The 27,453-nt window shown below is 39.1% G+C and overlaps 1 protein-coding gene across 1 annotated transcript in view; it reads left to right on the top strand.

Moving 5' to 3' along the window:
* The window catches only part of DNAH11 (dynein axonemal heavy chain 11), a 96,615-nt gene that overhangs the window by 28,567 nt on the left and 40,595 nt on the right, over positions 1-27,453 (top strand). Inside the window, 11 exon segments of the mRNA XM_071736833.1 lie at positions 666-769; positions 1,207-1,323; positions 1,325-1,464; positions 4,340-4,399; positions 6,822-6,939; positions 7,429-7,461; positions 8,547-8,670; positions 9,362-9,504; positions 19,829-19,927; positions 19,929-20,003; positions 26,384-26,618. Of these exon segments, the coding sequence (XP_071592934.1) occupies positions 666-769; positions 1,207-1,323; positions 1,325-1,464; positions 4,340-4,399; positions 6,822-6,939; positions 7,429-7,461; positions 8,547-8,670; positions 9,362-9,504; positions 19,829-19,927; positions 19,929-20,003; positions 26,384-26,618 (1,248 nt within the window).

Below are 27,453 nucleotides of genomic sequence, written 5' to 3'. Positions count from 1 at the left end.
TGATACCTGCATTATTTATGAGTTTTGTCTTCATATTTGGGCAATCAGAACTAAAACTGGTTGTTTGTTCTTTTTTTTTAATTTATTTAAAGTGGCCTCCCTCTAATTCGCCTGAGACATATCTGGAAAGCCAAAAATGCTGTCTGTTGGATAGTGCTGCAAAAAAAGGAGTAACCTTTTAAGCCTACCACCTAATTTGTGATGTTTTCTCTTAGGGTTGCTTGATGACAGGTGTTTTACATAGCTCTTGGAGTCATTTCTTCATACATGTTTTTTCCTTATTGAAATGTGTGAGTTTTGTCTTCTCTTGTCTGCAATGGTTGTGTGCATTCTCAAACTCATCTGAGCTTCCTTTGACTGTTTTGTACTTATCCAAGTTGGTTTGGAGCCAGTTTCATTCAAAATCTCCCTTTATCATCATCAGAATGTTTTGTGAGAACATAGTAACTTCATTTCAACAAAAATGGCAAACAAAATATTATGTGATGGAAATATTGGGATTTTTTTCTTAATTTTAAAATGTCCAGCCTCATTTGATACTTCTGAGGCTATTTACATTCCAGATTTCCCACAGGACAGAAATATTGATTCTTCTACTGAGGTTAAACCTTGAAAATGTACCATAATTTGTCACTACTGTTAATCAAGCTACATTTTCTTTCTCAGGTATGATGGGCAGAAGCTGACTGTGAAAGAAATTCATAATTGTCAGCATATTGCCTGTAGGAATCCAATTGCTGGCAGCTTCACTATCAACCCTAGGCTCCAGGTATGGTTTGAACTGTCATATTATAGCAATCCTGTATTTAATACATGAGCTAATTACTATTTAGCTTTTCACTGCAATAGGTAGGAACAAAAGGCACTAAGAGAAAACACAGTGTATGAAACATAGCACAGGTTCAAAATCCTGCTGCAATAGCTGAACAGAAAAAGCATATTTATTATGATACTGAGATTGCACTGAATTTCATAGCAATTGTAATTTCCTGGGGTCTTTCACTTAGCAGATGTGCCCTTGGGGCTCAGAGCCAGACATACAACTGCTGTGGAACTGCACTAAAGATGAGCCTAGAAATGAAGTCTTTTCTGTGACACACTAGGAGCTGTATTTTCACCAGGCTGTGTTGACATTTAACACTTCATTGACTCTTAACTGCTGTCTGGTGCTGAAGAATCTTTGTCTTTTTCCCTTTTGACTTTCAGAGACATTTTGCTATATTTGCTTTGAACTTCCCCTCCTCACTCAGATTACCTGAATATAGCAAGATAGTTTGCTTCCACTTCAAGCAACGTGCTTTTACTCCATCAGTTCTGCTATAGGCAGAATATTCCAGCTACAGCACAAGCACACATATGGCTTCACCAGGCAGTCTTTCAAAACTTCCCATCAACTGCCATTAAGTTCCACTATATCTTTAACATGAGAAACCTCTCCAGTGTTTTCTGGGTCTATATCATGGGGTAATTTTCTACCCAACAACACTCTATTATTGCTTATATTTATTATCTAATGATGTAAATTGGCCAGTGGACCAATGAAAAATAGATTGTCTTTGTACAAGATAAAAGATAGTCCCTACATTGAGGTGACTATGGCCAGGTAGATGGAAAGGGTGAAAAGCTGAGGGAAAAAAAAGATGTTTAGTGGAAACAGAGTAATGGTTTGTAACAGCTGCTACACTTATTATTTTGAGAAGAGAAAGTCAATGTTTGATTGTAGGGAAGCACTGCTTCCTGGAGACTAGGTCGACCAAAACAGATTGAAGAAGTGCTGAAGCAGAGGCTGTAACCAGTTGCCAAACATCAGAGCAGGGATTAAAGAGGGAAAATGAGGAAAGTTTATGATAAGGTAAGCAATAAGGTCTGTCATATTCGATCAGGTGAATCTGGTCCTGGTTTTGTTTTACCTCCTTTCCTGTTAGTTGGAGTTCAGCTCTGTTCTCTTCCAGACTATTTTTGTCTGCCCACACAATGGATCATTGTGACCTGTTAGTTAATAGGCAAAGAGTTTGTAAGGTCTTCTATTTATTCTGCCCTGTATAACACATACTTATTTTGATGGGGATGCATTGGCCCGTCATAGACATTTGCAACCATCCTGGCATGGGATTTAAGAACAGAAGTTTCAGGTGACAGTTCAGAAAGTGATACTTTTGTCATGATAAACAGTGTCCTGTGTTCTTGAGTGCTGTTGCCAAACAGAGTTAGTGAACACATAAGATCCTGGTGGTGCTGATCCTTCTCTATGTCCTGTAGGGCACCAGTGCCTCAGACCCTCATGAGTCACCTTAAAGTGCCAGTTGAGTGAAGAGCAGACATTTTGTTAATTGTATTTTGCATGCTCAGTTGGCTGGAGGACTTGCTAATTTAGACATCCTGGTTCAAGGTAAAGAAGGTATAGTTTCAAGTATGATGTGTATTGGGTAACTGCTGGACATCATTAATGCCTTTTAAGAGAGACATATTCCTCAGGGTGACCTATTTTAATGACAAAAGACAGCATTTAAAAACAAACAAATATGTATATTGTGTTAACTTTATGGAACCTTTTTTGCTACACCTGAGTGTTTATAGCAACCAAATGAATTTCAGTGTCATTGCTTTCCACCAGTTTATCTCCACAGACATGTGCTGGTTCATGAAGCCAAAAACTGTAATTTCATTCATAAAGTGATGATGGATAGCATGCACAAGTATTCTGAGGTATGCTGGCAGCTTGAAAGTATTTTATCTAATGCCAGCAAGTTAAAAACTAGGTAGTGAAAGGTCTTGTTTACTGGAACCATAAGTAGCAGGAATGCAGTCTTTTCATCTTCAGCCCCCAGCACAATCATCTTCCTTACCCAGGAAAAGCAGATTAAGTGAAAAGGAGAAACCAGAGAAGCTTCCCCCTTGGGAAGATTTAGAGGTGGTTGTTCTTATCTGGACTGTAATGTTTGGCTTGCGGAGGACTGTCAGATGTCTCTGTTGCAGTGTTGGGAGTAACTTAAGGCAAACAGTTGAGCCTTCCCTAGAACAGGGAGGTGGCAACCTCTCTGTGGATATGTAGTGGATAAAGTGGTGGTCTTTATTTTGTTTCCTGATTTTGTTTCTTCTCATTTCTTCTGTATGAGTTTTCCTTCCCTGTATAATTTATCTTGAGTATTAAGTCAGCATATGTATATCTATGCATATTAAAAAAATTGAATTGTTAGTTTTCAAATAATTTTAAATTGCAGTCTCTCTTTGGGCCTTGGAACATGTCAGTGAAACTGGATGTACTTTAACTGTGAACACAATTTGTGATCCAAATAAAAGTACTTGTTCTTTTTCAAGAGTTAAGACACTATAAATTGCAAAACATATATAAACCAGCCATGCAACTTTCATTTTGATCTTTCTTTTTTATGGGGATGAGGTTTTTCACAGTCCAAAAACTGCACATAGAAGCTAGGAAACAAGTATGTACCTTCACCTTCATGTTCTCCATTAAGTTTTGTGATGTATGCCTCTTGTTTCCTTAACTTGTCATAATGAAATATAACACCTCTCAGTGTTGTTCCTTGGTCAGACGTGGCACCAGGAAGACAAAATAATGTCATGTATTTTACAGTACTATGGCATATATAGTTCCTCCTGGAATTGATCTGTGTTGGTGCCAATACCAAGGTTGAAGAAACTAGAGGACCACAATATTGCTTCTACTTTCCTTTCAAAAAGTCTTCAATTGAAAGCACAGTCATTTTGCAGCAGAAATATTAACTAAGATGAACATATTTGATGCATGTATATTTGATTTTTTTAAAATATAATTTCTAAGCTGTTGAGAGGAGGGGGAAGAAAAAGGAAAAATAAGTGAGTATTTGAATTTTTTGACAGAAAATGGAAACTTGAAAGCACCAACTTTGTTTACAAGTCCTTTTTTTCCCCCTCACTTCTAATTTTTATTTACCTATTAAAAAAAACCAAACAAACACAAGTGAAAACATGAAGTGGGAGAGGAATGATATAGACAGCTTTAATAGTAGCTGTTTGGAGTCTATGCTGGAACTTCCAGACAGCCAATGTTTTGAGCCCATATTTGTACCTACTTTTAGTCTTCCAGTGAACTCACAGTGTGTGGCTGCATCCATCACTGCACTAGTGGACTGCTTCTTCATGTAAACATTTTTCATGTGCTGTGGGGAGCATTTTTTAACCATTATTTTTCTCTCTCACTGTGTGGTAGAATGTGGAAAACCAAGTGTTGCTGCAGTCTTCTCTGCTCTACTACCATCCTGCAAACAGCAGAGCAGATCCTTGCTATAATCCAGTGAAAAGGTAGGGTCCAGGAACATACTTGAGGAATTCCAAAAAGCTATAATGAAGTGCATGCTTCTATGGATCAAGTCCTGTTTGAGGGTGACATACAGCACATGCAAGTGGAGTAAAGTAATTCATGATGGTGAGACCAGTGTTTGCATAAAGTTGTTTCTTTTTGCTGTTCAAAGGTAATTTCATTGCAGACTCACAGAATTCACAATGGAAGATGTAAGCAAGAGAACCATGCAGTGATAGTCCTGCTAGATATGCTTTATTGCTGCTCTTATGGAACTACAGGTTGTAGCCCAGTGTTAGAGCTAACCTTTGGTTTTATTTGTTTAAATCCTTTTTTTGTGCTGCACAGAAATTAACACCACTTGTTCTCCAAGTTTGGAAGGATTATAATGCCTTATCTTTCAATTAGTTAATGGTGTCACGGCCTTTGTAAGAAAAGTGATATTTATCTTTTGTTTCCAAGAAAGATAAAATGCTTTAAAAGTTAGGTTAAACATATAATAAATTGTGCCATCTTATGGCAGACTTGAAGTTGCTTTGCTGTCTTGCCTTGTAGGCTTTTAAATCTAAACCAGGCCAGACTTTTGAGTATCATCATAGATTATTTTATTTTAGAAAGCCACAGATATTTTCCCATATGTATTCTTAACTCATCTTAGTTTAATGTAATTTGTTTTTCTCATGTTTGGCAATATCTTAGTATCTATCATGGCCCAAAATCTGTTTCTGAAAACGGAAGCCAGTTTTGTTTTCCTTCATGGAAGAAAACCAGCCAGTTTTCAGAAGATGAAGATTTTGCTGAATAAGTGAGGCACAGACTTCATCATTGCTCCATGTCATTATTCATAATCTTTCTTCAACATCCGCAGTTGCCCTGGTCATGTATAAGATTGGTGATTTCCAAAAAAGAGACAGAAGGCCCGTGCTGGCAGAGCTTAGTTTTGTCAAAGAAGTTTCTAATGTTTGCAGTGTCAAATCATTTAACACAGAACCTTTTTTCTCTTGGTTGAATTGGACTAGGATGTCAGTGTCATCAGTTTTCACTTAGCACATATTCAGGCAGGAGCTTTATAAGAGAAGGTGCTCTTGACAAAGCAGTCTATTGTAGAAGTTCCTCTCCAAGAGGATTAAAAAAGAGCTTAAATTACAAAGATAATCATATAGATCTTTCACAGGGACTGCAGATTTTGTTCTGCTGATTTGAAGGTTGATGTGATAATCATCAGAACTGCAGACAGAAACCTTCTCGGGTGTCACTAGTTATGCTTGAAAATCTTGGTAAGCCATTATCTTCTCTCTGAAGTCTAGTGACTGAGTGTAGTGTCCCAGTTTGGCAAACAAAGTGGCAGGGTGGCTTAGCCTTACAATTTGGCAATCCCAGAAAAGTATATGTGAAATTAAATCCTGTAAATTTTTGCCACTCCTTTTGTGTTGTTTTTTTTTTTATGGATTCATTGTGAAATCATGAACAAAGCTGACAAACTTGTACAGTGAGTTCAAAGAGAACTGGCTTCCAGTAATGTTTTGGTGGTTTCTATCACTTTATTGGGTGCAACCAGATTAGACTCATTATCCCTTTATTTAAGAAAGTTCTTATCAAAGTTTATTCAGGGATGAATTTTTCATTGGTGTGAGACATAAAAAGAATGAGGATGTTGCTGCCTGGGTTTTTTTTATTGATACATGGAAGAAAAATGAAGCAAAATGTGTAACATGCTGTCTCTAAGATCTGATCTGACATTAGGCTGTAATCCCTTATAATCTGCATACGATTTTTTTAAAATGACATTTTGAAAATAATTTTAGATGCTTATATAAGTGATTAAAATACCAATTGCAAGAGATTGCTTTTAGTGCCTCAAAGAGATTTTTTTGGAAAGAATTACCTCCATGCTTACATTTGAAAATTCTAGCAACTAAGTCTTGTCCAATTTTTGTGCAAGATTCTCATCTAGCCTCATTCATCCTGCAGTATTTCATAGTTAGCAAATAAAAGCGTATCTTAAACAGTCTGGGCTAGATGTTCCATTAGAAAGTTAAATTTTGGTGCATATTTTTCATGAAATGATTCATCATCCTTCAGTCTTTGAGGTGCAAACTGCCAGACATTAAATACTCATATGATGCTAGGTCCAACCAACCTCCCTTTGGGTTAACTAGATCTTTATTTGGAGTCCAGTCAGGGACCATCAGGCTTTTGGAATTACATTTTGGAGGAACATAATGTAAAGAAGGAGCAACCAGACAGATTTGACATTGTAGTGGTCAGTGTAGACCTTCAATATCTGACCAAGGAAAACAGCTTTTCTTTATGCTTGCTCAAATATTGGAAAGTAACAAAATGGCTGACGTGAAGATAATGTGCCTTTAGGTGTTAGGAGCACATTACCACAGGAGAAGAAAGAAAGAAAAGAAAAAAACAAAAAAAAAAAACCACCAAAAACCCTGGTGCAATAAAAAGAAATTGAGAAAGCTGGCTAATGAGGTTGTTGAAGTGTTATTTTATTGTTTTTTGTCATCAGGTGCTGGATCCGTGGTATTCTAGAAGCCCCAAGGGGTTATGCACTTCTGATTGGACTAAGTGGAAAACAAAGCTTGTTGAGGCTGGCAGCAGACATCTGCTCCCTGGAGATTTTCCAAGTCACAAAAGACTGGGATACAGGACCCGAGGGTAAATGAATAGATATTATCTGAGTCTGTTGAGTTCACTCCTTAAAGAATGTGTTGTTTTGTTGTTACAGGGGCTTGATAGACTCACAGGCAAAGCAGTGCAATTTACTTTAACAACCTCTGTGGTTCCTGTGGTTTCCAGCTGTACCTTTATTTTCTTTATTTCTGAAAATTGGATGGTCAAAGAGTATTTTAGTGTCTGTTTATATGCTTTGCAGAATTTTTGTACTTTCTCCACTTTTTCCAAGCCAGCTACTTGACACACTACAAAGATATGGCTGCAATTCTAATACCAGGAGTTAGTTGTTACAAATTTTTGCACGTCAATACACATGTTTTGATTTAGTGGAATAAAACTGATATGAGTGATCACCAGGAAAAAATTTGTCATTGTTGGATGCAAGTCATTTAATCCTTTGAACTGGTCATATGCAAAGATAAGGAATATTGATGAGTGAGGTGCTCTATGAGGGTTACAGACTTCAGGACCTTGTAATGCTGAGCCCTCTCTTGTGCAAACAAATGGGTAAGAAGGGAATATTTTCTTCTTCTTTTCCACTCTATGTGGACAATAAGTCTGAGGCTCAGACAAAAGTAAATGAGGACCTGATTATGGCCAAATTTGGTGACTGATGGTCCTAAAAAAGCCCTTCTATTAGCCCTGGGCCGTGGCCAAACTAGTGTGTGCAGCCTGAGGCATCAGGGACATACATGGTGTTGTTTCAGAAAAGTGCTGTATGGTCTTCAGTGTCATACAGGATGTCCTCCTTGTTCTTCCTGTGCCCTCCTTCTCTGAGTAAATGGGCACAGTGTAACACGTGGGCTCAAGTGGTCATATTCCCCAGGCTGTTTCCAAGTCTGGAAACTTCTAAGCCTCTGTTAAACGAGTCTGTGAGGATTTGCCTTCTCTAGGTTGTGTGGCAACTTGTTCATATCTGACAGCACTGACCTCCATCTGTGTTTCAATGTGACCATACTCAAATGCAACCGATGTGGGTTTGATTTTTTTTTTCTGGAACCCACTGCCAAAAAGTATTCCATATTTGTACCACTGCCAGCACAATGGTTCTGTGCCACGTCTCTTTCTGGGCCACTCATGTGTGACAGCAAAGGTTAACAGTGCACCAGTGCTCTCAGTCTTTTTTTATGTGACAAAGCTCTCAAAAACAAATTTGCTTTCGGCAGAAAAAAAAAAATCCTTGAAGAAATAAGTTTGAAATAGATAGGACTCATCAGTGTAACTCCCAGACATTATTAGTATAGTTATAATTGTTCTTGATGGGGACTTTAATGGCTGCGATAACTCTTTTTTAGTACATTTATGGGGGATTTCCTTAATGAGTAATCTGTTTTGATCTTTAGCACTAGGTCATGTCAAGACCTCAGTGTTTGATATGGAAAATGGAGGCAAACTACTTTTCCTTTTGGATGTTATGCAGAAAATCAGCAGTATGTAAATAGAATGAAAAGAGTAAGGAAAAGTCAGTGATGCATTGCCATCCACTAATGAGCATTTCACATTTTTTTCTGTATCAATGTTTTAGCAGAATATGAGTAATTGGTTCTTTTCCTTACAGGTAGATCTCACAAGTTTGTACATGAAGACTGGTGCCAAGAACATGCCCACAGTATTTATGCTGACAGATGCCCAGGTTCCAGATGAACGCTCTCTTATGCAGATTAATGACTTGTTGGCATCAGGTGATTAGACCAACACATTTCTTGAAAGATCTTTTTCCGATGACAGATGATTTGTGGTTTCATTGAACTTTAAAGAGATTATTTCTCTTTTAGATATTTGTAGGGGGAGGCCAAGTCACCCCATCAAACTTGAGCATTGAGTCCAACTTGATCAAGAAAGCATTGCCCACTGCAGAGATGAATTCATTTGTGGGGAGATGGGAATCTCACTATGACTTAATGACATGTTTGCTTTGGGACCATTTCACTGACTTCAAGCAATACCTTTGTGACTGCACAAGTGTAACAGAACTGCAGTTTCGCCCATATTTTGAAATTAGAGAGTCTGGACTCTGAATGGGGTGATCTGGAGGCAGGGCGGAAGAAAAATGGGAATAATGCCACAGTGAGCAGCTGGAGAGCATCTTGAAAGATATTTTTTTAAATTATTATTTATATTTGCAACCAGACTAGAAAATAATTTTCTAGCAGCCTGTAAAAAAAAAAAGACCCAAAATATGGAGGGATGCATAATTTATGAGTGAGCCTCCTATCAGGGTGAATATTTTTCTCTTTCTAAAATAAGTTTTTTCCCTGTCCTTTATCATCATATCATAGCTCTATTTATGTGCCTAAAACCCAGTGTGCTCTGTAGAAGATTCGTGTTATGCTGTATAAGGCTTCTTCTAACTATCCCTTTGTCTTTTCACAGGAGAGGTTCCAGATAAGTTTAGTGGTGAAGATGTGTAGAGCATGATTACAGGAGTTAGAAAAGAAGTCCAAACCCTGGGTCTGGTGGACACCAGAGAAAGCTGCTGGAGGTTCTTCTTCAATAGAGTGCGGTTGCAGTTAAAAGTAAGGTATCCCTCAGGGGGGAAAAAGAACCAAACTGTTTGCAGTTACTTTCACTTGTCTCATAATATGCTGGCACACTTCTCTTGGAAGACGTCTTGTCCAAGACATGATACCAAATTTTCCTTTCTTGTGTTATCCCTGCAATAGCCTTCTCTTTGTGGAAGCTTGATGCACATAAAGTGTTATTCCTAGGCTTGGCTACTGGCTTCTTGCCTGTTCCCAGGACAGTCATGGAGCTGCTCCATGTCTTAGTTCCATGGACTTAGGTTTTGAATGTAGCAGTTTGTTTCAGGGAGAAGTGAGAGGCTGATGGGGAGTGAGTGGTGCAGTGTGCAGTTGGAAATAAGTTCCCTAATTAAACATTTGGTAATTGTCTATCTGTAGTCAGTTCTGAAATGTTTGTACAAATGTACAAACATTGACTGAAATTTCACATAAATTTTTTCTACTTTTCCTTGGCCATTTAAAACTGAGAAAAGAAAAATATCCGTGTAGCTGGTTTCAGGTCAAAAGCTGTTTAACAATACATGTTACTAAGATGCCACAATTCTGTATTAAATATAATTCCATATTAAAGATAAAGTTATTGAGGTTGACAGCAGTTCTCACCTGAAAGTTGGAAAGCAGAATCTGGGAACACTAGTTTTGGAGTGGAATCTTGAGGAACTTCTGGTTTATGCAGGCTTCAATTTTATACATCATCTGAATAATGTCTGTAGCTGATAAGATTAGAAGTTTGAAAACCATTAACCCTTTAGACAGAGAGTGTTTTGAAAGGGATATATGCCCCATATTAGATTGATCTGTTTGAGTTGGGATGAGAAGAGCATTCCCATAGCAGATTATTCCACAGTAGTCATCTTTGCAGGGTTTTTTTTTTCCACTTCTTCTGAAGTATTTAACCACTGCTGAGCTAAAGATGGTTCCTATTTGGTTATGAGATTTTTTTCAAATTCTTACACGTTATAACATACCACTTTCTTTTTTTTTTTCCCTCATCTTCTCTCTTTTCTGTCCTGCTTCAGTTTTGCTCATGTTGCTCCTACATCTAATTTTGTTACCATCAATTCTGTCCTTCCACAAATTTTTTCCATAACTTAATGGCCAGTGGAGACTTGCAAAGGATTCATACTTCAGTAAGAATTACAACAGTGGTACTTCCTTTCTGTATATATATTTCTAGTCCATGCTATTCGCCTCTGTTTCATGACTATCTCACTTGTATACAGTTTTTTTAGAAAGGACAGGGAAAAAATTATGATTTCTAATATCTCCATTTTCTTCCTCATTTCTTTCCCATTGTGTTTTCCTTATTCCTCCAACAATTTATTCTTTTCTTTTCTTTTTCTTTTCCTTTTTTTTTTTTTTTTTTTTTTTTTTTTTTTTTTTTTTTTTTTTTTTTTTTAAGGGCTTTTTGAAAGCCAGCTTTCAAATGCTTTTTGCCTTGCAACCAGTTCACCAGTCCCCCACTGTGCAAATTAGCACTCTGGAGGCAAGAGCAGGAAATATCTATTCATGTTTCAGGGGAGCAAAGTAGAGACATTATAGTACTGAAGAAGACATAAATTTCGTGAGTTAACACACTGGCAGATATTTGTATGGACTTTTAGTTAGTGCTGGGTGACCTATCACCTCCTACTTTGCCTAGATTTGAAGAATAAAAGACTAATAAAGTGTGAAAGAGAACAAAAGGCAGAACTTACAGAGTTTCAGTGTGTTAAAGCTCAGTGAAGTGATATAATCTTGTTTTTCAGTTTCATTTTAAAAGACAAACATTGTACATTAAGCCACTTTTCCATTGTGCTCACATCATCTTATACCCTACAGTTCTGTTTATGATGATGAAGCTGTATCTTAGGAACCCAGACTATGCAGTGCAATTCCTTGAACCACCGTAGCCCTTTGGGTTTGTATTGGTTTTGTTTCTGTTTCTTTCAGTCTGGAACTTGCAATCAGTTCTGCTGTTAAGGTATGGAGAACATTTAATGGAGGGAGATGCAAATTTGTATCAGTATGAGGTAGAAGCATGCCAGTTAAAGGCAGTGGATGACACCATCAGAAACCATGGGCCTGCAGCTGAAGTTCATGCAAGGATGTATATGGCACCAGAGGATTTCAAAAGCTTTTGTGATGAATGATGAAATAAATTCAAAAGGAAGAATGCTGCTTAAGCATACAAAGCTGATGGCCAGGCATTGTGAATGGGAAGTGCTAAGACACAGCATTGCATAGGCTGAGAAGTTTCTAAGGCTCACAGTGATTTACTGGAGCTCCCCAGGTTTTCAGTATCCCACATGTCTGTTCAATAGCCTCTCTTAAATACTCTGCACATTACCACATTTTTTTACAAAAGTAAGGGGCAGAAGAAGCAACTATTTCTTAAAAGAACAGATATGAGGCATGACTAATCAGCCTTGCTGTCTTTTGAGCTCCATCTGATTTTATTTTATTCTTTTGGTTGTGGCAACCTTTCAACCTTTTCCAAAAAATGGGAACACCAGGTAAACACACTCTTTACAGAATTTCATCATGGCATGTTTTCCAAATTCTACGTTTCCTACTAGCTCATACCAGTTTCCTTAATGCTTAACATTATTATGTATTCTGAAGCCATATGTCTTATGTGGCTTTTCTTCTGAACTGGATCTGTGTTACTTAGTTCCTGTGCAGCCAGTTTTCCTCGTGAACTGTGGATCTCTACTAAAGATACTTGCTCACATTTCTTGAGCAAGTGTTCTCCTTTTGTATTTTCCTCATGTTTCAATGGTTACAGCACCTCAGAGGCCATTGTGAAGTCCCAGAACTAAGTCTGCTGGTCTTAGGGGAGTAGTGTTTCTCCAGTTTCCTCTCAATAGGTAAACTTGGCTGGACTACTTTAGTCATTATGTCCTTATAATGGCCTCCTCCTTGCGTAGCCCTGACAGCATTTAAATGTCTCCCCATATTTTAAGGAACTCAGCAGAAAAGCGATTTCGTGTTTCAGCCAAAATTAACATCAAATACAGGCAGGGTGGATGCCTTGCATCACCACAGGCAATCTTGTCCATATTAGTACTGTTACTTTGTTTTTAAATAATTTCCAAATTCTCTTTCATCAGGACATGTTATAAGTTTCCTTGTGGTCTCTTTCTCCACTGGCAGAACATCTCTTTTATCTGTGAACCCAAGAGAAACTTGTGCAGCACCAAAACAGCTCAGCTTTTGACCAGCTCTAGTGTTTTGTTTTGGTTTTTTTCCTTTGAGGATATAAATGCATGTGCCTATCAGCCCGACTGCTTTATTCCCGGAAAAAAAATTAATGTTTTTAGCATTTCTGGTTCTATGTTAAACTAATCTTGACACTAGATGTGATTGTATTTGTCTGATTCAATGGGAAATACAGGTCCAAATGATCCTACTGTCTGTCACTTAATCTCAACTCCTGACTAATCTCAGAATTTACCAACCAACAACCACTGAGGAAAAACAGGTGGATCAGGGACAGACTAACACAGTTACTGCCCTCCCACTGAATGAAGGCTCAGTTATTCTATGAGACAGCCAAGAAGCTATCAAGGATTTCTAAGTGCTGCAGCACACAAAACAGCTGCTGCTGCAGTTGGCAGGCTCTTACAGAGTTCCTTTTTCTCTATGAAAAGCTTCAGGCTTTTCTCATCTGGATGTCAGCCATCTCTTCTTGAGTGTTTAGACAGGCAATTTTATTTAAGGATACGTCTTCATTAGTAGATTTATGAGGCATATTTTGTGGTCCTGAGGACCAGTGACATGACATGGCTGGGACCTACGTGGCTCAGCTTTTCCTTTGATCTGCTCACAAAGGGACAGTGTCGTTGACAAGCTCGTTAGGAATGATTCCTAGTTTGTACAGCTTCTTGCTCCTGTTCCAGTGCCTAGTTTCACATGGGAAAACCATGCAAGTGAGCATGCTAACACTTAAATAGAATGGGCCCTGTCAGATCAGTGGTCAAGCATGTGCCAAGGTGCTCTTTAATTCATTTGTATGGTGATACACTCTTGTCTGTCTTGCTCTACTAAGTGAACCTAGAGAGCTGAGACATCTGGTGTAAGCAGGAGGAGGTTGAGCTGAAAAATATAGTGTGAAAGAGACATCTGTAGTGAGAGTCAGGTGTGAGTATGAGGCTCAGTTGGGGCAACTGAGAGAAGAGGGTTTCTTATGTTCTTATGAGTGGTGTAATGCTATGTGGAAGTTGATATTAATTTCACATTATACCACTTCTTTCATTCCCACTGATTGTCTTGGTTACTCAGTTGTGCAAAGTTAAGTCTTAAAAATGTCAGATGGAAGACTCCTGCATAGTGCCTCTAAATCCACATTACTTTCAAAAAAAGGGACAGATCTATCTTGGAGAACTTCAGAAGTTTTTCTGTGACTATATGGAATACCCTCCCTACAATATTTATATCTTGGTTGTCTTGCAAGAAATGAAGCATTTCTTACATGGAGCATTTCCTACTGACATTTATGGCCTGAGCAGAAGATAAATGTTTTGAAAATATGGTCTCCTTGCTTAAGCAAAGTTTGATCAAAATGTAGTCAGTAATAATCGCTCATTTTTCCTCATGGCTCTCATTATCAGATCACATGGCATCTTCATTATTCTGTGTACAAAGCAAGCATTGCACAAGGTCCTTTATCATACTGGGAATTCACTAGCAGGAATGCAAATGAAGCCTGAAAACATGCTACATCAAATCCTTGCCTGATGTGATTTTATCAAGCTTCACTAAAGCTAAAGGAGAGAGAAAGTTTATGCCATGGTGAGGATCTGAATGCCTGTTTTTTATGACTATTTTTTCAAGTATGTGATGTATCCTGCTTTCTATTGTCTACCAAAAAAAAATTTTAAAAGACATAGTTATCTAACCAGGGTATTACATTATTGTTAGGGCCACGCTGGAGCTTCTTTTAGTAAAAATCACTCAGCTGTAACTTTGTGTTTTAGAGAGAAGTAGTGGAAATTTTGAATAGTGTGTTTAAATTTCATTTCTAGAACTATCTATTCAAAAAAGTATTTTATTAAAGCATTGCAAATTCCTCTTTTAAACTTCATCCTGACATGATAATCTACACAGTCCTTGTGGAGGTAAATAGTTTTACCTATTGCTACCTTTAAATTGTATTTAATTGTTTCTCTTCATTTTCTGCAAGGCTTTTAGAACTCATCTGCTGCTGTTCTCTTGCTTGTTAGTTTTTGCAGATCTCCTCACTTAATCCCTCTCAGTTTTTTTCAGAGTTACCTTTTGCTTTGTAATCTGGACTTGTGATATAAGAGCTAGCTATTTAAATATGTCTGCGTTGCAAGCAAAAGATTGTTACATTTGTATTTCATGTCTGTTAAGTTCACCTGGCTTTAAACTTGCTGTTTTCAGGGTCATGATAGCCGAGTGCAGGATGCTTACTCAGGTATATTTCCTTTTTCTTGGTGGGGCTTTCCAGTCAAATAATCCTGATAGGAGTAGTGTGTGTCTTGTACTTCCTCCAAAGACTTTCACTAGGTCTCCCTTACCATGTGTAGTGACTTGTGCTGGGTGTGCTGATGCTTCAGCCATCACTTGCCTGTCTGTCTGCACTCATCACTGTTCATCTCCTCTTCCAACACTCATTTGTTGTGGAAGTTAACAGCTGAGAGGCTTCTGTGTCCTGTAGTTATCCACATTAACTCCAGTAGTACTGTGCTGAATAAACAAGAGATTAGAATTAAAATTAGAACATACTAACATCATGTACTCTAAAAATTTCAGAGATATTTGGGGAGGCAGCCAAGGGTAAGGAAAGAATATGGATGAAACTCAGTAAATCCAGAATTTAGATGCTAGGATGAAGATAAAAATAAACAGTCCTGAAAGGTCAGTGTTGTTTTCTTAGAGATCCACAGTTCATATAAATTAATGTACCTCCTTAATATTTTATATTATATTTTAAAGATAATAGTAGTTCTTTAAAATCACCCCTACCAAATGACATTGGATAGAGAAAGCTCTTTATTCCCTAAAGTTCAGCATAAGATTGATATAAATAGGCCTTAGATAGTAATCATTCTGTAAAATCAATTGCTTAATATTTAGGGAGGATAAAATATTACTTAGAGGACAAGACCACAGAAAACACTAAATTCTGAGTTGTGTTTGACAGATGATCCAAGGTCTTGATTTGGACTCTTCTTGCAGTCCTGTACTTAAAGAGTTAAGCCCAGATATGAGCAATGTGACCAGTGTAGGAGGGTGTGGAAGATGAAACTTCTAGGGAGACTGTGTATGGTTTTCAGCTTTGGAGGTGTGATAGATTCCATTTGGCACTGCTGTTGTAGCAAGGGCACTTGTGAGAAGCACATCAAAGCAGGGACAGATACCACTGGGCTCTCCATTACTGCTGCTACTGTAGCAGATGGCTTCTAGAGGAAGAAGAGAGGAGAAAATGAAGTGCCCCATGCATCAATATTGGTCTTTGTACAGTTTTAGTGTAACATTTTTCAATTGGATAAAATGGATTTCTACATGGACATTTCTGCCGTTTGCCTCTTCATGCTGAACCCACGCAAAGTAGATGACATTTTCTTCTGTCCCTTAGACCAACTTGCCACCAGCCTGTCTGCATAACATCACTGGACAACCTGGTGTTTCTGCAAGGGTGTCTACATTTCTGGCCAGATGCTTAAAGCTGGGGGAGAAAATTACCTTCTTGCAGTTCTGAGAACCGTGCACTGTGCAGGAGACAAAGTTCACATTTAAAACCAGTGGTTTCTCTTTCTGACACATTCTCAAGTACTTCCTAGACAAATGTGCAATTTTGCCTGTGGTTAGAAGAAAGGTTCCTAAAAGGTTCATGTAAAAGGGGTATTTTTCTCTATTTGACAATAAACTGGATCTGTAGGAGGACCTGAATAACTACAGGCATTCAGAACTCTGGTTTAACATGAAATAGTTCTCTACATCCCATTTCATGAATCAGAAAAGTATGTGATCTTGTAGCTCTGGGAACCAGGTAAGCATGTTGGAAATGCAATAGGTACTAGTGAATACTCTCTATTTAGAAAGAAAAAAGAAAGAAAAAAATGGTGCAACATGCAATTAATTCACAGTGCAGCCTAAAGCATGGGCTTGGGGGCTCTGATTTATTAAACATTTCTAGTTCACTCACCAGTAAAGATCTTGGAGAATTCTTCTCCATTTTATGCCCCATGTAGTATTTATTCTGCTTCATTTTTCTTCCTGTCTTTCATAATGTGGGAGACTACCATTGCTTCTGTTTGCCTTCCTTGCTTCTTCCTCTTGCCCCTTTCAGATATTTTTTTCTTTACAATCGTTTCTCATTTTTCCCTTTTTATCTTCTCTGTTTCCACCATGCCTCCCAAGAAAAGGGACTTTGCTCTTCTTGCTGTTATGCTTGGTGGTATCACACCCATATGTCTGAAAATGTTGTCATTGATCTGAAGTCTTCAATAATCTTAAAATCCCACATGGTTTGTGCAGCCACGAGAAAGAATTTTTTTGTGAGATGCAGACTGAACAATGCTTGTGACCAGAGGCTAAGTCTTGATTGATTTTGCTAAAAAGAGTGAGAATAAAAAAGGATATACCATGTGGTTTAGCATCAAATCCAAGCTTTGCAAGATGCATAAAAGTCCCAGGAACCTGTTTCTCTTTGAGAGGATTTTTGGAATAATGGTAGAAGATTTTCTTGTTTTGGCTTGGTTCTACTGAAACTTACTCACCTTTGCTTATTACCAAAGGTTAATTGCAGAAATTTTTGTCTTGTGCTTTCCAGTGCAGAGATTTTTAGAAACAGAGATAAGTTCCCATTTTCCATGTATTCTTTCCAGACACCATAGAAGCTCGGTCAGTCTCACCTCTGTGCCTGGCAAGGTCACGGAGCAGATGGAGCAGATCCTTCTGAAGGCACTGCTCAGGCAGTAACAAAAGGGTGATTGGTGACAGCCAACACAGCTTCACTAAGGACAAGTCCTGCCTTACTAACTTGGTGGCCTTTTATGATGGGGTCACAGCCTCAGTGGACAAAGGCAGAGCAAAAGAAATCACCTACCTGGACCTGTGCAAAGCATTCGACACTGTCCAGCATGACCTTCTGATCTCTAAACTGGAATGATACAGATTTGATGGATGGATCACTCTTTGGATAGGGAACTGGCTGGCTGGTCGTACCCAAAGAGTTGTGATCACAGTGTCCAAATGGAGACGTGTGATGAATGGTGTTCCTTAAGGATCAGTACTCGGACCAATGCTATTTAACATCCTTGTTGGCGACATGGACAGTGGAATTGAATTTACCCTCTGCAAGTTTGCTGATGACACCAAACTGTTTAGTGAAGTTGACACACAGGAGGGAAGGGATGCCATCCAGAGGGACCTTGACAGGCTTGAGAAGTGGGCTTGTGCAAACTGCATGAAGTTCAACGAGGCCAAGTGCAAGGTTCTGCACCTGGGTCGAGGCAATCCCATGCACGAATAGAGGTTGGGAGGAAACAGGACTGTGGACAGCCCTGAAGAGAAGGCCTTGGGTGGGGGTGAGGGGGTGGAGTGGACCAGAAGCTTAAGATGAACCATCAGTGTGCACTTGAAGCCCAGAAAGCCAACCATGTCCCAGGCTACAACAAAAGAAGCATAGGCAGCTGGTCAAGGGAAATGATTCTTCCCCTCTACTCTGCTCTTGTGAGACCCCACCTGGAGTATTGTGTCCAGTTCTAACACAAGAAGGACACAGAGCTGCTTGAACATGTCCAGAGAAGAGCCATTAAAATGATCAGAGCACTTCTCTTATGAAGACAGGCTAAAGAAACTGGGGTTGTTCAGCCTACAGAGAAGGTTGCTCTAAGGTTACCTACAGAAACCTTCCCATGTCTGAAGGGGGCCTACAAGAAAGCTGGGGTATGGCTTTTTACATGGGTGTATAGTGAGAGAACAAGAGGAAATGGTTTAAAACTTGAAGAGAAGAGACTGAGGTTAGACTTTAGGGAAAAAAAATCTTTCCTGAGAGGGTGATGAGACACTGGAACTGGTTGCCCAAGGAAGTTGTGGCTGCCCCCTCCCTGGAAGTGTTCAAGGGCAGGTTGGATGGGGCCTTGAGCAACCTGATCTAGTGGGAGGTGTCTCTGCCCATCCAGGGGGGTTGGAACTAGATGTTCCTTAGGGTCCCTTCCAGCCCTAGCTGGTCTATGATTCTATGAAGCTTTGTCTGCTGCTACTATCTACTCATCATTTTTTTTCTTCTCTTCTCTCCTCTCTGATTGTTTAAAACCCAGTGAAGTATTGTCCCAGCTAGCCTCTTTCTTTCTTGATCACTTTTTTCCTTCTTTTCTTTCAACTTTCTGCTCCTCTTCATTTTTCATCCAGTTTTCTCTTCATAGGTGATGTTGGTTCCCAGTTACCCCAGAGGCAGAATGAACCTGTCACTTCCCTAGCATGCCTAACTGGGCTCTCTGGCTGTTGGGGAAGTGGTAATCTGATCTGATACCATTTGGATATTTTCTATTGGAATTAACTACATTGATGTCACATGGTTTGAGAAGCCCTGTACAGCAGGAGTAGCTCATTCCTAGCAGCCTGATGTCTGTCATTTTGCAAATTAACCAAAAGCAAACTCAATGGCCAAAACATGTGCTGACTGCGGGAAGCAGGTCCACAGATACAACTGAGAGACTAGAAATAATCTTTCCTTCCCAAAGATGAGTTCCTTTGGGTGGTATTAACATCCAGTCACAGATATTTCTTTGAGTATTTTATCTTCCCTTTGTTCATACAACCCTTTTGTAAAGAGTGGTCCCTAAAATTTCACGTAGGAACCAAGATCCAGACCTCCTTTTCTTCCCATTCTTTTAAGAGGCTTGCAGTGCATATTAAAATGGCAGGAAATGACCTGAATAGATTTAGCAACTTAAGAAGAGGGGTTGTGTCACCATGACCAGCTGAACGTGTGCCTTGTGGTTGTCTGTGTGCCAGCCACTGCCTGTGGCTGAGTTATTTACAGCCACCAAACTGAGTAACTGATACCAGTGTGAAGAGACAGGAAGGAAGCTGCAAGCATGCTGTGTTTGTACAGTGAAAAAAAAATCCCACAAAAAAAACCAACCAACAAAAAAAAAAAAAAAAAAAAAAAAAACCAACAAAACCCCCCACAACAACTCTATTTGCTTAAAGTAGCTGATGAAGTTCATTAGCTTCCAAATTTAGTTTGGAGCCTCAGCTGGGCCATGGGGTGTTGCGTGGCTTTCTTTGGTCATGTCAGCTTGCTATGTGATTCTTTTCTCTCTTTTTTTTTTTTTCCTTTTTTCCTCCTTCCTCTCTGCAGCTGGTTCTGTGTTTCTCTCCCACCGGTGCCATGCTGTGAGAGTGAGCTGGGAAGTTCCCAGCCGTAGTTATCTCCCCAGCTTTTGACTGTTTCCAGGCACTGGTTCCAGGAGCTGCCGCGGGAGGCCCTGCACTCTGTCAGCAGGAGGTTCATTGGGGAAGCCAAGGGGGTTGAGGTACAGAGTTCCAAGCTCGTCAGTCTTCCAAGAAAGCAACAGAGATCATTGAAAGATCAATAACTGAATAAGCTGGAAAAAAACAATGCTCTTTTTAGTCCTTCTTTGCATACTTGTTGCCTTTAGTGTTGTTCAAGCTCTGCCCTGCTAGAAGCTGAATTTTTATGGCATGTCACTGCCCAGATCCTTCAGCAGAGGTTGGAGAGCTGTACAGCACAGTGACAGAAAGAGAGGCATGGAATTCATAGCACTGTCTTTGCAGAGTCCTTCAATTCTAGCCTTGCTAGGATCTTATAGAAACAGAATTCGTTTAACCCTTTCCCATATGGTTAAATGTATTCACCACTGCTGTAGCAAGTGAAGTTGAACTATTGCAGGACACAATCCAGGCTAATTAAAGAAGAGTTTTCCTTCTGTTCTGCAGCCAAGCAGGTGAAAATTTCTCCTGTAAACACATGCCAAATGCATTCAGAGTTTTAATGGCAATTATTTTCTTTTTTGTTTCTGATGGACCTCAAGTATGATTTCTTTCAGAAAAAAAAAATCACACATATTTGTAATTTCATTTTAGAGAAAAGGAATGTTCTCATATTCTTCTAGGAGTTTTAACAAGCTGTTTCTGTTGTCCCATTCAGTGGAGGACAACTCTTGTGCTGGCAGTGAGTCTGCTCACGTATTTGCTAGTAGAATAATAATTCACATAAAACTAGAAAAAAATTACTTTCTTTCAGCAACTGGACTGGCAGTAGTTTCAGTTTGGAGTGCTATTATATTTATTTATTTACGTAGGGGATTACAATCGTGAGAGCCTGAGGAACTGGGGAATGCCCAAGACGAGAACTCAGGTTTGTAGTTAAGGGTAGCACCTCCATTCGAACCCACACAAAATACACCGAGTCGTCGGGACATGAAGCCGAGGGGGCTGGGGCAGTCTGCAGGGACGCCTGGGGCTGCTGCTGCTGCCAGGGTACCCCAGGGGTACTTCCCCTGCCCGGGGCGGTGCGGGCGCCGCGGGCATCCCCGGGCTGCGGGGCGGTGGCAGCGGGACCCTCGCTGGCTGCAGCTCCGGCGGCGTGCGGATGCCTCCTAAAGGGCTGCGAGGGAGGTGTTTTGCTGCTCTGTGGCATGGACGTGTTCAGTCAGCACCTTCCCGCTTTCTTTTAACATCTTGTAAGAGATTTGAAGTGTAATTAGGATTGCTTTTGTTTGTCTGATGGGCTCTGGGGGTGTGATATCCACTCGCGTTAATTTTTAAGGTGATGCCCATTTACGGATTCCCATTTATTTGAAAGAAACTGCTAGGGTTATATGGCTTTTACTTAGTTATTACTTTTTTTCATATCCTTAACTAATTGTATCTTTTTCCTTTGCAAATACACCTGTTCATCAGAATTTAGGCTCTCAATACTGAAACTGCTTTGCGTTTTACTTATTTATTTTATTCAAGGATTATGTTCCCGTGTAATAACTTACGTAGATATTTAGGAAAGCTTTCACTGATCCAAGGACCTGGCAATGAGTCTCTTTTGGACACTGGTGATAACTGCTCCCAGTAAATATCTTTTCTCTTCAGTAGCAAGCAAGTGAAATCAATGACAACTATTAAACTAACACGATACTTTATGGATAATGGGTTAATATCTGTAAAGCAGTACTGAGTGCCTGTGTCATGTCACTATGTGCAGCCAATAAGAGGACAAACAAACAAGACAGCAGGCTACAAAAAATACTAGGAGGAGACAAGGGAAGGATTTGAAAGTGATGGAAAAAATGTACCCAGAACAGGGACATAGAAATAACAGAGAAAGTACTGAGTGGGCCTGGGTGGAAAAGGACAACCTTGAAGAAGAGGGAATCTGAGCTGCAGTTTGCCAGCCCCTTTCCTTTGAATATTTATGGAGTGTGGTCTCCTCTCACCTCTAGTGCTGGTGTGTTAATATGTCACTTCATTTGCTCCATTTTAGGTATTTCAGGAAAGACATTTTGTTTGTTCTCAGTAAGGGTTCCTGTATGCCCAGACTCCTGAAACTTACTGTAATCTGCTGTCCCCTATGATGAGCAGTGCCAGGTCTATAATTAAATTATTATTTTGGCATAATCAACACTTAGCTACTAATTGTTCTTTTCAGAGTTTCCAAAATACAGTGAAAGTAATTGATATATATTTATATATATTTATTTATTTTGTTGTTCATCACAATGCAAAAATATTGCAGGTTATTTTTAATTCAGATAGCTTGAAGTTAAGCTAATGATCTTTTTTTTCCTGTCAAAAGTTCAGTACTGGTTTGACATCATATCTACATTGCTTTAACAAAAATAAAATCAAACCAAACAAACAAACAGACAAAACCCTGGAAATTTTCTGAGTTGAAACAGAGAGAAAAGCCAATTTAAAAAAATCAAAGTGATCACAGAGAGTTGAGTAGGAAGTCTTAGACTCTCCATCTCTTTATCTTCAAGCAAGTATTGGTACCTTTCTGGAAGGCACAGTTTATTCAGGGCAAGAATGGGAGCAGATTAAGTTTAGCAGAGACATGGTGAGCTGCAGTGTCAGTACGTGCTATGAAGGATGATGTGAACATCCCTTCTGCTCTGTGTGAATGCCTCTGAACAGAAAGACCAAGTGATCTTCCATAATTATGGTACCAGTTGAAAATAAGTCCCATGAGCCCTTTTTCACTCAGAATAACATAGAACATTGGGCAATGTGCAGGTTATGGACAAGACACAGTTCAGAGGTATTTGGACAGAAATGCAATATCAGAAATTTGATCAGTTCAGATTTCTTGGGAGAAAAGAAAGGAAAAGAGCCCTCTTCTGTTTCAGCACTCAAATTGCTAAACTTACATTTAAAGAGAGCACAGCCAATGAACAGTGTGCAGCGATTCTGAAATCCATATACTGAGCTTAACAAACTTACAAAAACACCTCATTTGGTATCAAACACAATCTATAGTATTTTGAAATACATCCTCTATCTCCACATTTAACATGACACGATCTCCTTTCCTTACTTTCAGCTGGTTTCACATATCAACACTGAGCACAGAATGAAAAAAAATAGGGATTGTTTAATCCGTCCCTTTGAAGATAACAGCAGTGTGTACATCTCTGCTGTCTCCTTTCTGTATTTTCCTGTTCCTGTCTTGTATGCTGGTCCTCTGGTGCTCATAACTAAACAACACTTGCTGTTGAGCATGCTTAAAATAAATTAAATATAATCTTAGTTTATTGTACTCCAGAGCACTTTACAACATAGGAAATAGAAAAGAGGAAGCCTGAACTAACTTTTTGCTTTATGCCCTGACTTTTTATGCTCTTCACTTCTCCCTGTGCCCAATTCCCAGTTGCCTCTTCCTTCAGACAAACACTGGCTTGATTTTATTCTCAGTTATTCTCAGCCTCTGGGATGCAGGTTCAATGACATTGGTCTTTTTTTGCTCTACATGAGAATGAACAGGCTTCAACCTTGTATTTTCTTTCAGATTGTGTATAGGCTTATTGCTCAGTTGTCTTTAGGGCAATTGAAGTGGTTTGATTTGTAGCAGACTAATCTTCATTTCTGGCTTCAAGATACTTTATGCTTTCTAGTGAACTGTAGTTAAGTCAGATTTTGCTGCTGTATCAACTCTTTTTTCTCTGCTTTTTTTTTTAAAAAAGAAGGCTAAATTAGCAATAATGATTTCCTTTGCCTACAACTCTGAATGGGCATATATTGAAAAGTACAATGTAGTATAAAAAAAAAAAAATAAAAAAAAATGGAACCCCAAACTCTGGAGATAAATGAATGGCAGAATAAATAATTTATGCTAATGAAATTACTGCAATTAGTAGTTCCACAATGACCCTTTTAAAAGCCACAGCTGTTAATGTCAGGAAGTGCTGTCACCGCTGACCTTATCATAAGAGAAAGTGACAAATTGAAAATGCAGGGAAGACCAATCCTCAAAGAGGTCTGTTGGGGAACGATTAGTGTTTTCTGAAAACCAGTGTGAATTACAACCAGCTGCTCTCTGGCTCGGCGTGTCTCCCATGCTGTGCCATTTTGTTAAGCTTGATAACAATAGTTATTTTGCCCCATTGAGACAAGTTGTCTCGGGCCACTTCCAGCTCTACCGGAACCCACTTCTTCCCTGGCTGATTTACAAATGAAATTGTTGTTAGAGGGCTTTTCAGGGCTGCTGACACCTCTCATAAGGATCATGTGTAAGGAGTCTGTCTTTCATGAGGAAGAGCTGTACTGCAGGGTGCATGTCTGTCACAAACGCTGGAAAAAAAAAGGAGAAAAAGGCTGAAACACGGTTCATTTGGAAGCCAAGCGCTGCTCAAATCTGCATAAAATGTCCATTCCTGCTGACTAGCATTGCTTTTACAAGCAATTTTATTTTTAAGATGAATTTATGCTGGCTTTGCCTCGACTAATGATGTTCTGTTTTGTTTTGCTTTTTTTTAATTTGTAAAGCAATTTATTTCTGCTTTCCCTAAATGCAAATCATTCTTTATTCAGTCCTTGTTTTAATTTCTGTCTTTGTAGTCATAAGTGAAATGAGTATTCTTCTAAACTAGCTTTTAAAAGTCACAAGAAAATAATGAGGTTTCTCACTGAGAAAAATGGCAAGTCTTTCTGCATCAACCTGATTGTAATATTAATGATGTAGGCTTAAAGCATTTAACTGCATCAACAGCCACTCGTGAGCAATTTTCCCAAAGTTCCCTAAGCATTATTGACAATGCTTTGGTAAATTATGTGTGACTTTCCTAAGAGTTGGTGTAGCTCATTTAATTCATATTAATTGATTTTTAGGCTTCCCTTGATTAATTGAACTAGGTTCGTCTTGTACAGAATGCAATAAATAATCATTAAAATGAGGGAGATGTGACTCCACAAATTATAAAGTTAAGTATGCTGGAAGTCATAGAGGACAAAATGGAAGTTAGTTACATTGGTGGAGCTAAACAGGTTTCCTTAGTATTTCCCTGTTAATTTTCAGAGAATCACAGAATTGTCATGGTTAGAAAATACTTCTAAGATCATCATGTCCAACCATTTTGCATACAGTACTTTTACTTAAACGTGTATATGAGTATATTCTAGTAATATAGGTAGATAAGGCCCTTTAAAACAAGTGAAAATGAATTCTGGTTGTTTCTTATTTCACCTTTATACCATGCATAGCATATCCCAGGTATCCCACGTACAGTCTAATTCAAAGTAGCACAGCAGTATATTGAATTTTCTGGTTCTGTTTTCAAAAAATTTAGCAAAAGGACCTTTGAGCTTCAGTCTTGAATCAACCTCTCCCCTTGCTTTGAGAGGTGAATAGAGAAATATATTTCACATCTGGGGCTGTTTTAAATATTCCTAGCCTGTTTTGTCTATCAGACAGTATGTAAAAAGCATTTTTCAGTCTCAAGGCTGCATTTTGAGAGACTTCCCACACAGGCAGTGCTGTGCTGCCCCCAGGGGCCACAGGCCCACTCTGGGGTCTCTTCTGCAGCGTGCTGAGATTTCTTCAGAGCTGAAGTTATACTTTTTGGTCTGGTGCCTGAGTGGCACAAAACGAAGTGAAGAGTTTTACCTGTCACTGCTGAGAGTGACTCTGAACTCCGTTAAGTCGTAACCACTTTTCTGATCAACTACCCCTTGAAGCTGTTAGATCTCTTCAGCTCAGAAATATTGCTGGGTTTCTGCCATTTTACAGTAGGTAGAGATTCAGCTTTCAGAAGCACTCCACAGAGCTCTGATCCTGTCCCCAGGACAGTTTATGTTAGTTCAGTGCTGATTTTGACATCACAGGTCAGCAGGGACTGGTACAGCTTCAGAAATCTAAACCATGGAGTCCAGTTCTTTTCAATCTGAAAATTTAATGGCATAAATGCATTTCACTCCAAATATCAATTTGACTACATGTGAGGTTTGTGAGAATCGGTGTGATTAGAGTAACCACTCTATGGTACTTCTTTAAGCTATGTAGGACTTTTCCTAAACTGGATTACCAGCAGTGAAATAGAAAATCCATACAGTATTAACTTTACATATAGCAGTCAGTATAGTGACTTATTTAATCTCTCTTTTTAGCTTTTAGGAAAAATTATTTTTAAAATATGAAAAATTGTTGATGCACTGAGCTTCTGTGGTGATGAAGACTTAATGCAAGCACAGAATTAATATGCAAAAAAAGTTGGGGAAGGCTTATTTTGCTTTAATGTTTTTTACATGCTGAAAAAATTATGTTTAGTGTAGACTGAAGAATAGTTTTATGAATGAGCCACCCTGAGAAACATAAACTTTTCTTACTTATACAGATATGCTCACTTTTTGAAACATCTATTTGCTCATGTGTTTACTTTTTTTCTTGTTCCTTGAGTATGTCCAGCCACTCGTCCAGGGTTCTATTTGCAATTTTATGGCCTATGTCCACACCAGTGTGAATATGTTGAATACCAACTTCAATTGTAGAGAGAGGAGAAAAAGTTACACCACTCCAAAGAGTTTTCTAGAACAAAAGACTCTTTCTAAGATTCTCCTAGAGAAGAAAAGCAAGGAGATGCTGGAGCACTTGATGAATGGTATGCAGAGGCTGAAGGCAGCTTTCCAGGTAAAATGTGAAAGCTACAACCTTTTATTTCCTGGTGGGGTTTTTTTGTTTGGTTTTTTTTTTAATAATAATCCTGGTTTTATTGCCAATAAAACAGAGTTATCACAGCACCTTTTCATTAGACTGACTAGTTGTGGGTGGCATTTTTGTTTCATTGAAATTGCCTGATTTTTGGAAACTGGGATTTGTTTCATGTAGAAGCTCTTTGAGCTCTTTAGCTGTCTTTGGAAAGAGGACTCCATCCATTTGAGCAAGGTGAAAGTCTGGAGAGAGGAAGAATGGAATGTGGCCACAGTCAAAGGTTTGGAGGGGGGAAGCAAGTGCCACATCAAAAGCCAGACCATGGTAGAGAAAAGATGCAGTTCTGATAATGGGGATTTCGTGCCTTGACAATGAGCAGCTGAGGGGTAATGGAGGCAGGAGGAACAAGTGTGGTGCCTTTGCATCAGCCGTGGTCTGCTCCTTGTGAGGGTTGTGCCACCTAGCCCCCTGTCACTGCTTCTGCCTGCAGGTCATTTGCAGCTGGTCAGTCCCCAGTGGCAGAAGGGATGGAAAGCTGCATGGAAGCCTTTCCCCCATCAGACAGTCCCCCTCCTCCCCCCTTGCCACATGTTCCATAATCCCCTTTGCAGATGCTGAAGAGAAGCCATAATCCAACAATTTCTTTATTAAAAATAAAAAGTCTTTGTGTTTGATATAAGAACTGCAAATGAAACGCTCAGCTCCAGTCTTTGCATTATGTTACACCTTCGTGCCACTGCATGAGATTAACCATTAGAACTGGTTGGTTTACTCCCACTTTTCAAGCTAAATACCCGCAAAAAGAAGTGGTGAACAGACGAGGGGGA

Source organism: Heliangelus exortis, chromosome 2 (assembly GCF_036169615.1).
Source record: "Heliangelus exortis chromosome 2, bHelExo1.hap1, whole genome shotgun sequence".
In the NCBI taxonomy this organism is placed as follows: Eukaryota; Metazoa; Chordata; class Aves; order Apodiformes; family Trochilidae; genus Heliangelus; species Heliangelus exortis.
Note: the sequence above shows the minus strand (reverse complement) of the source record. Positions and strands in the feature narration are given on the sequence as shown.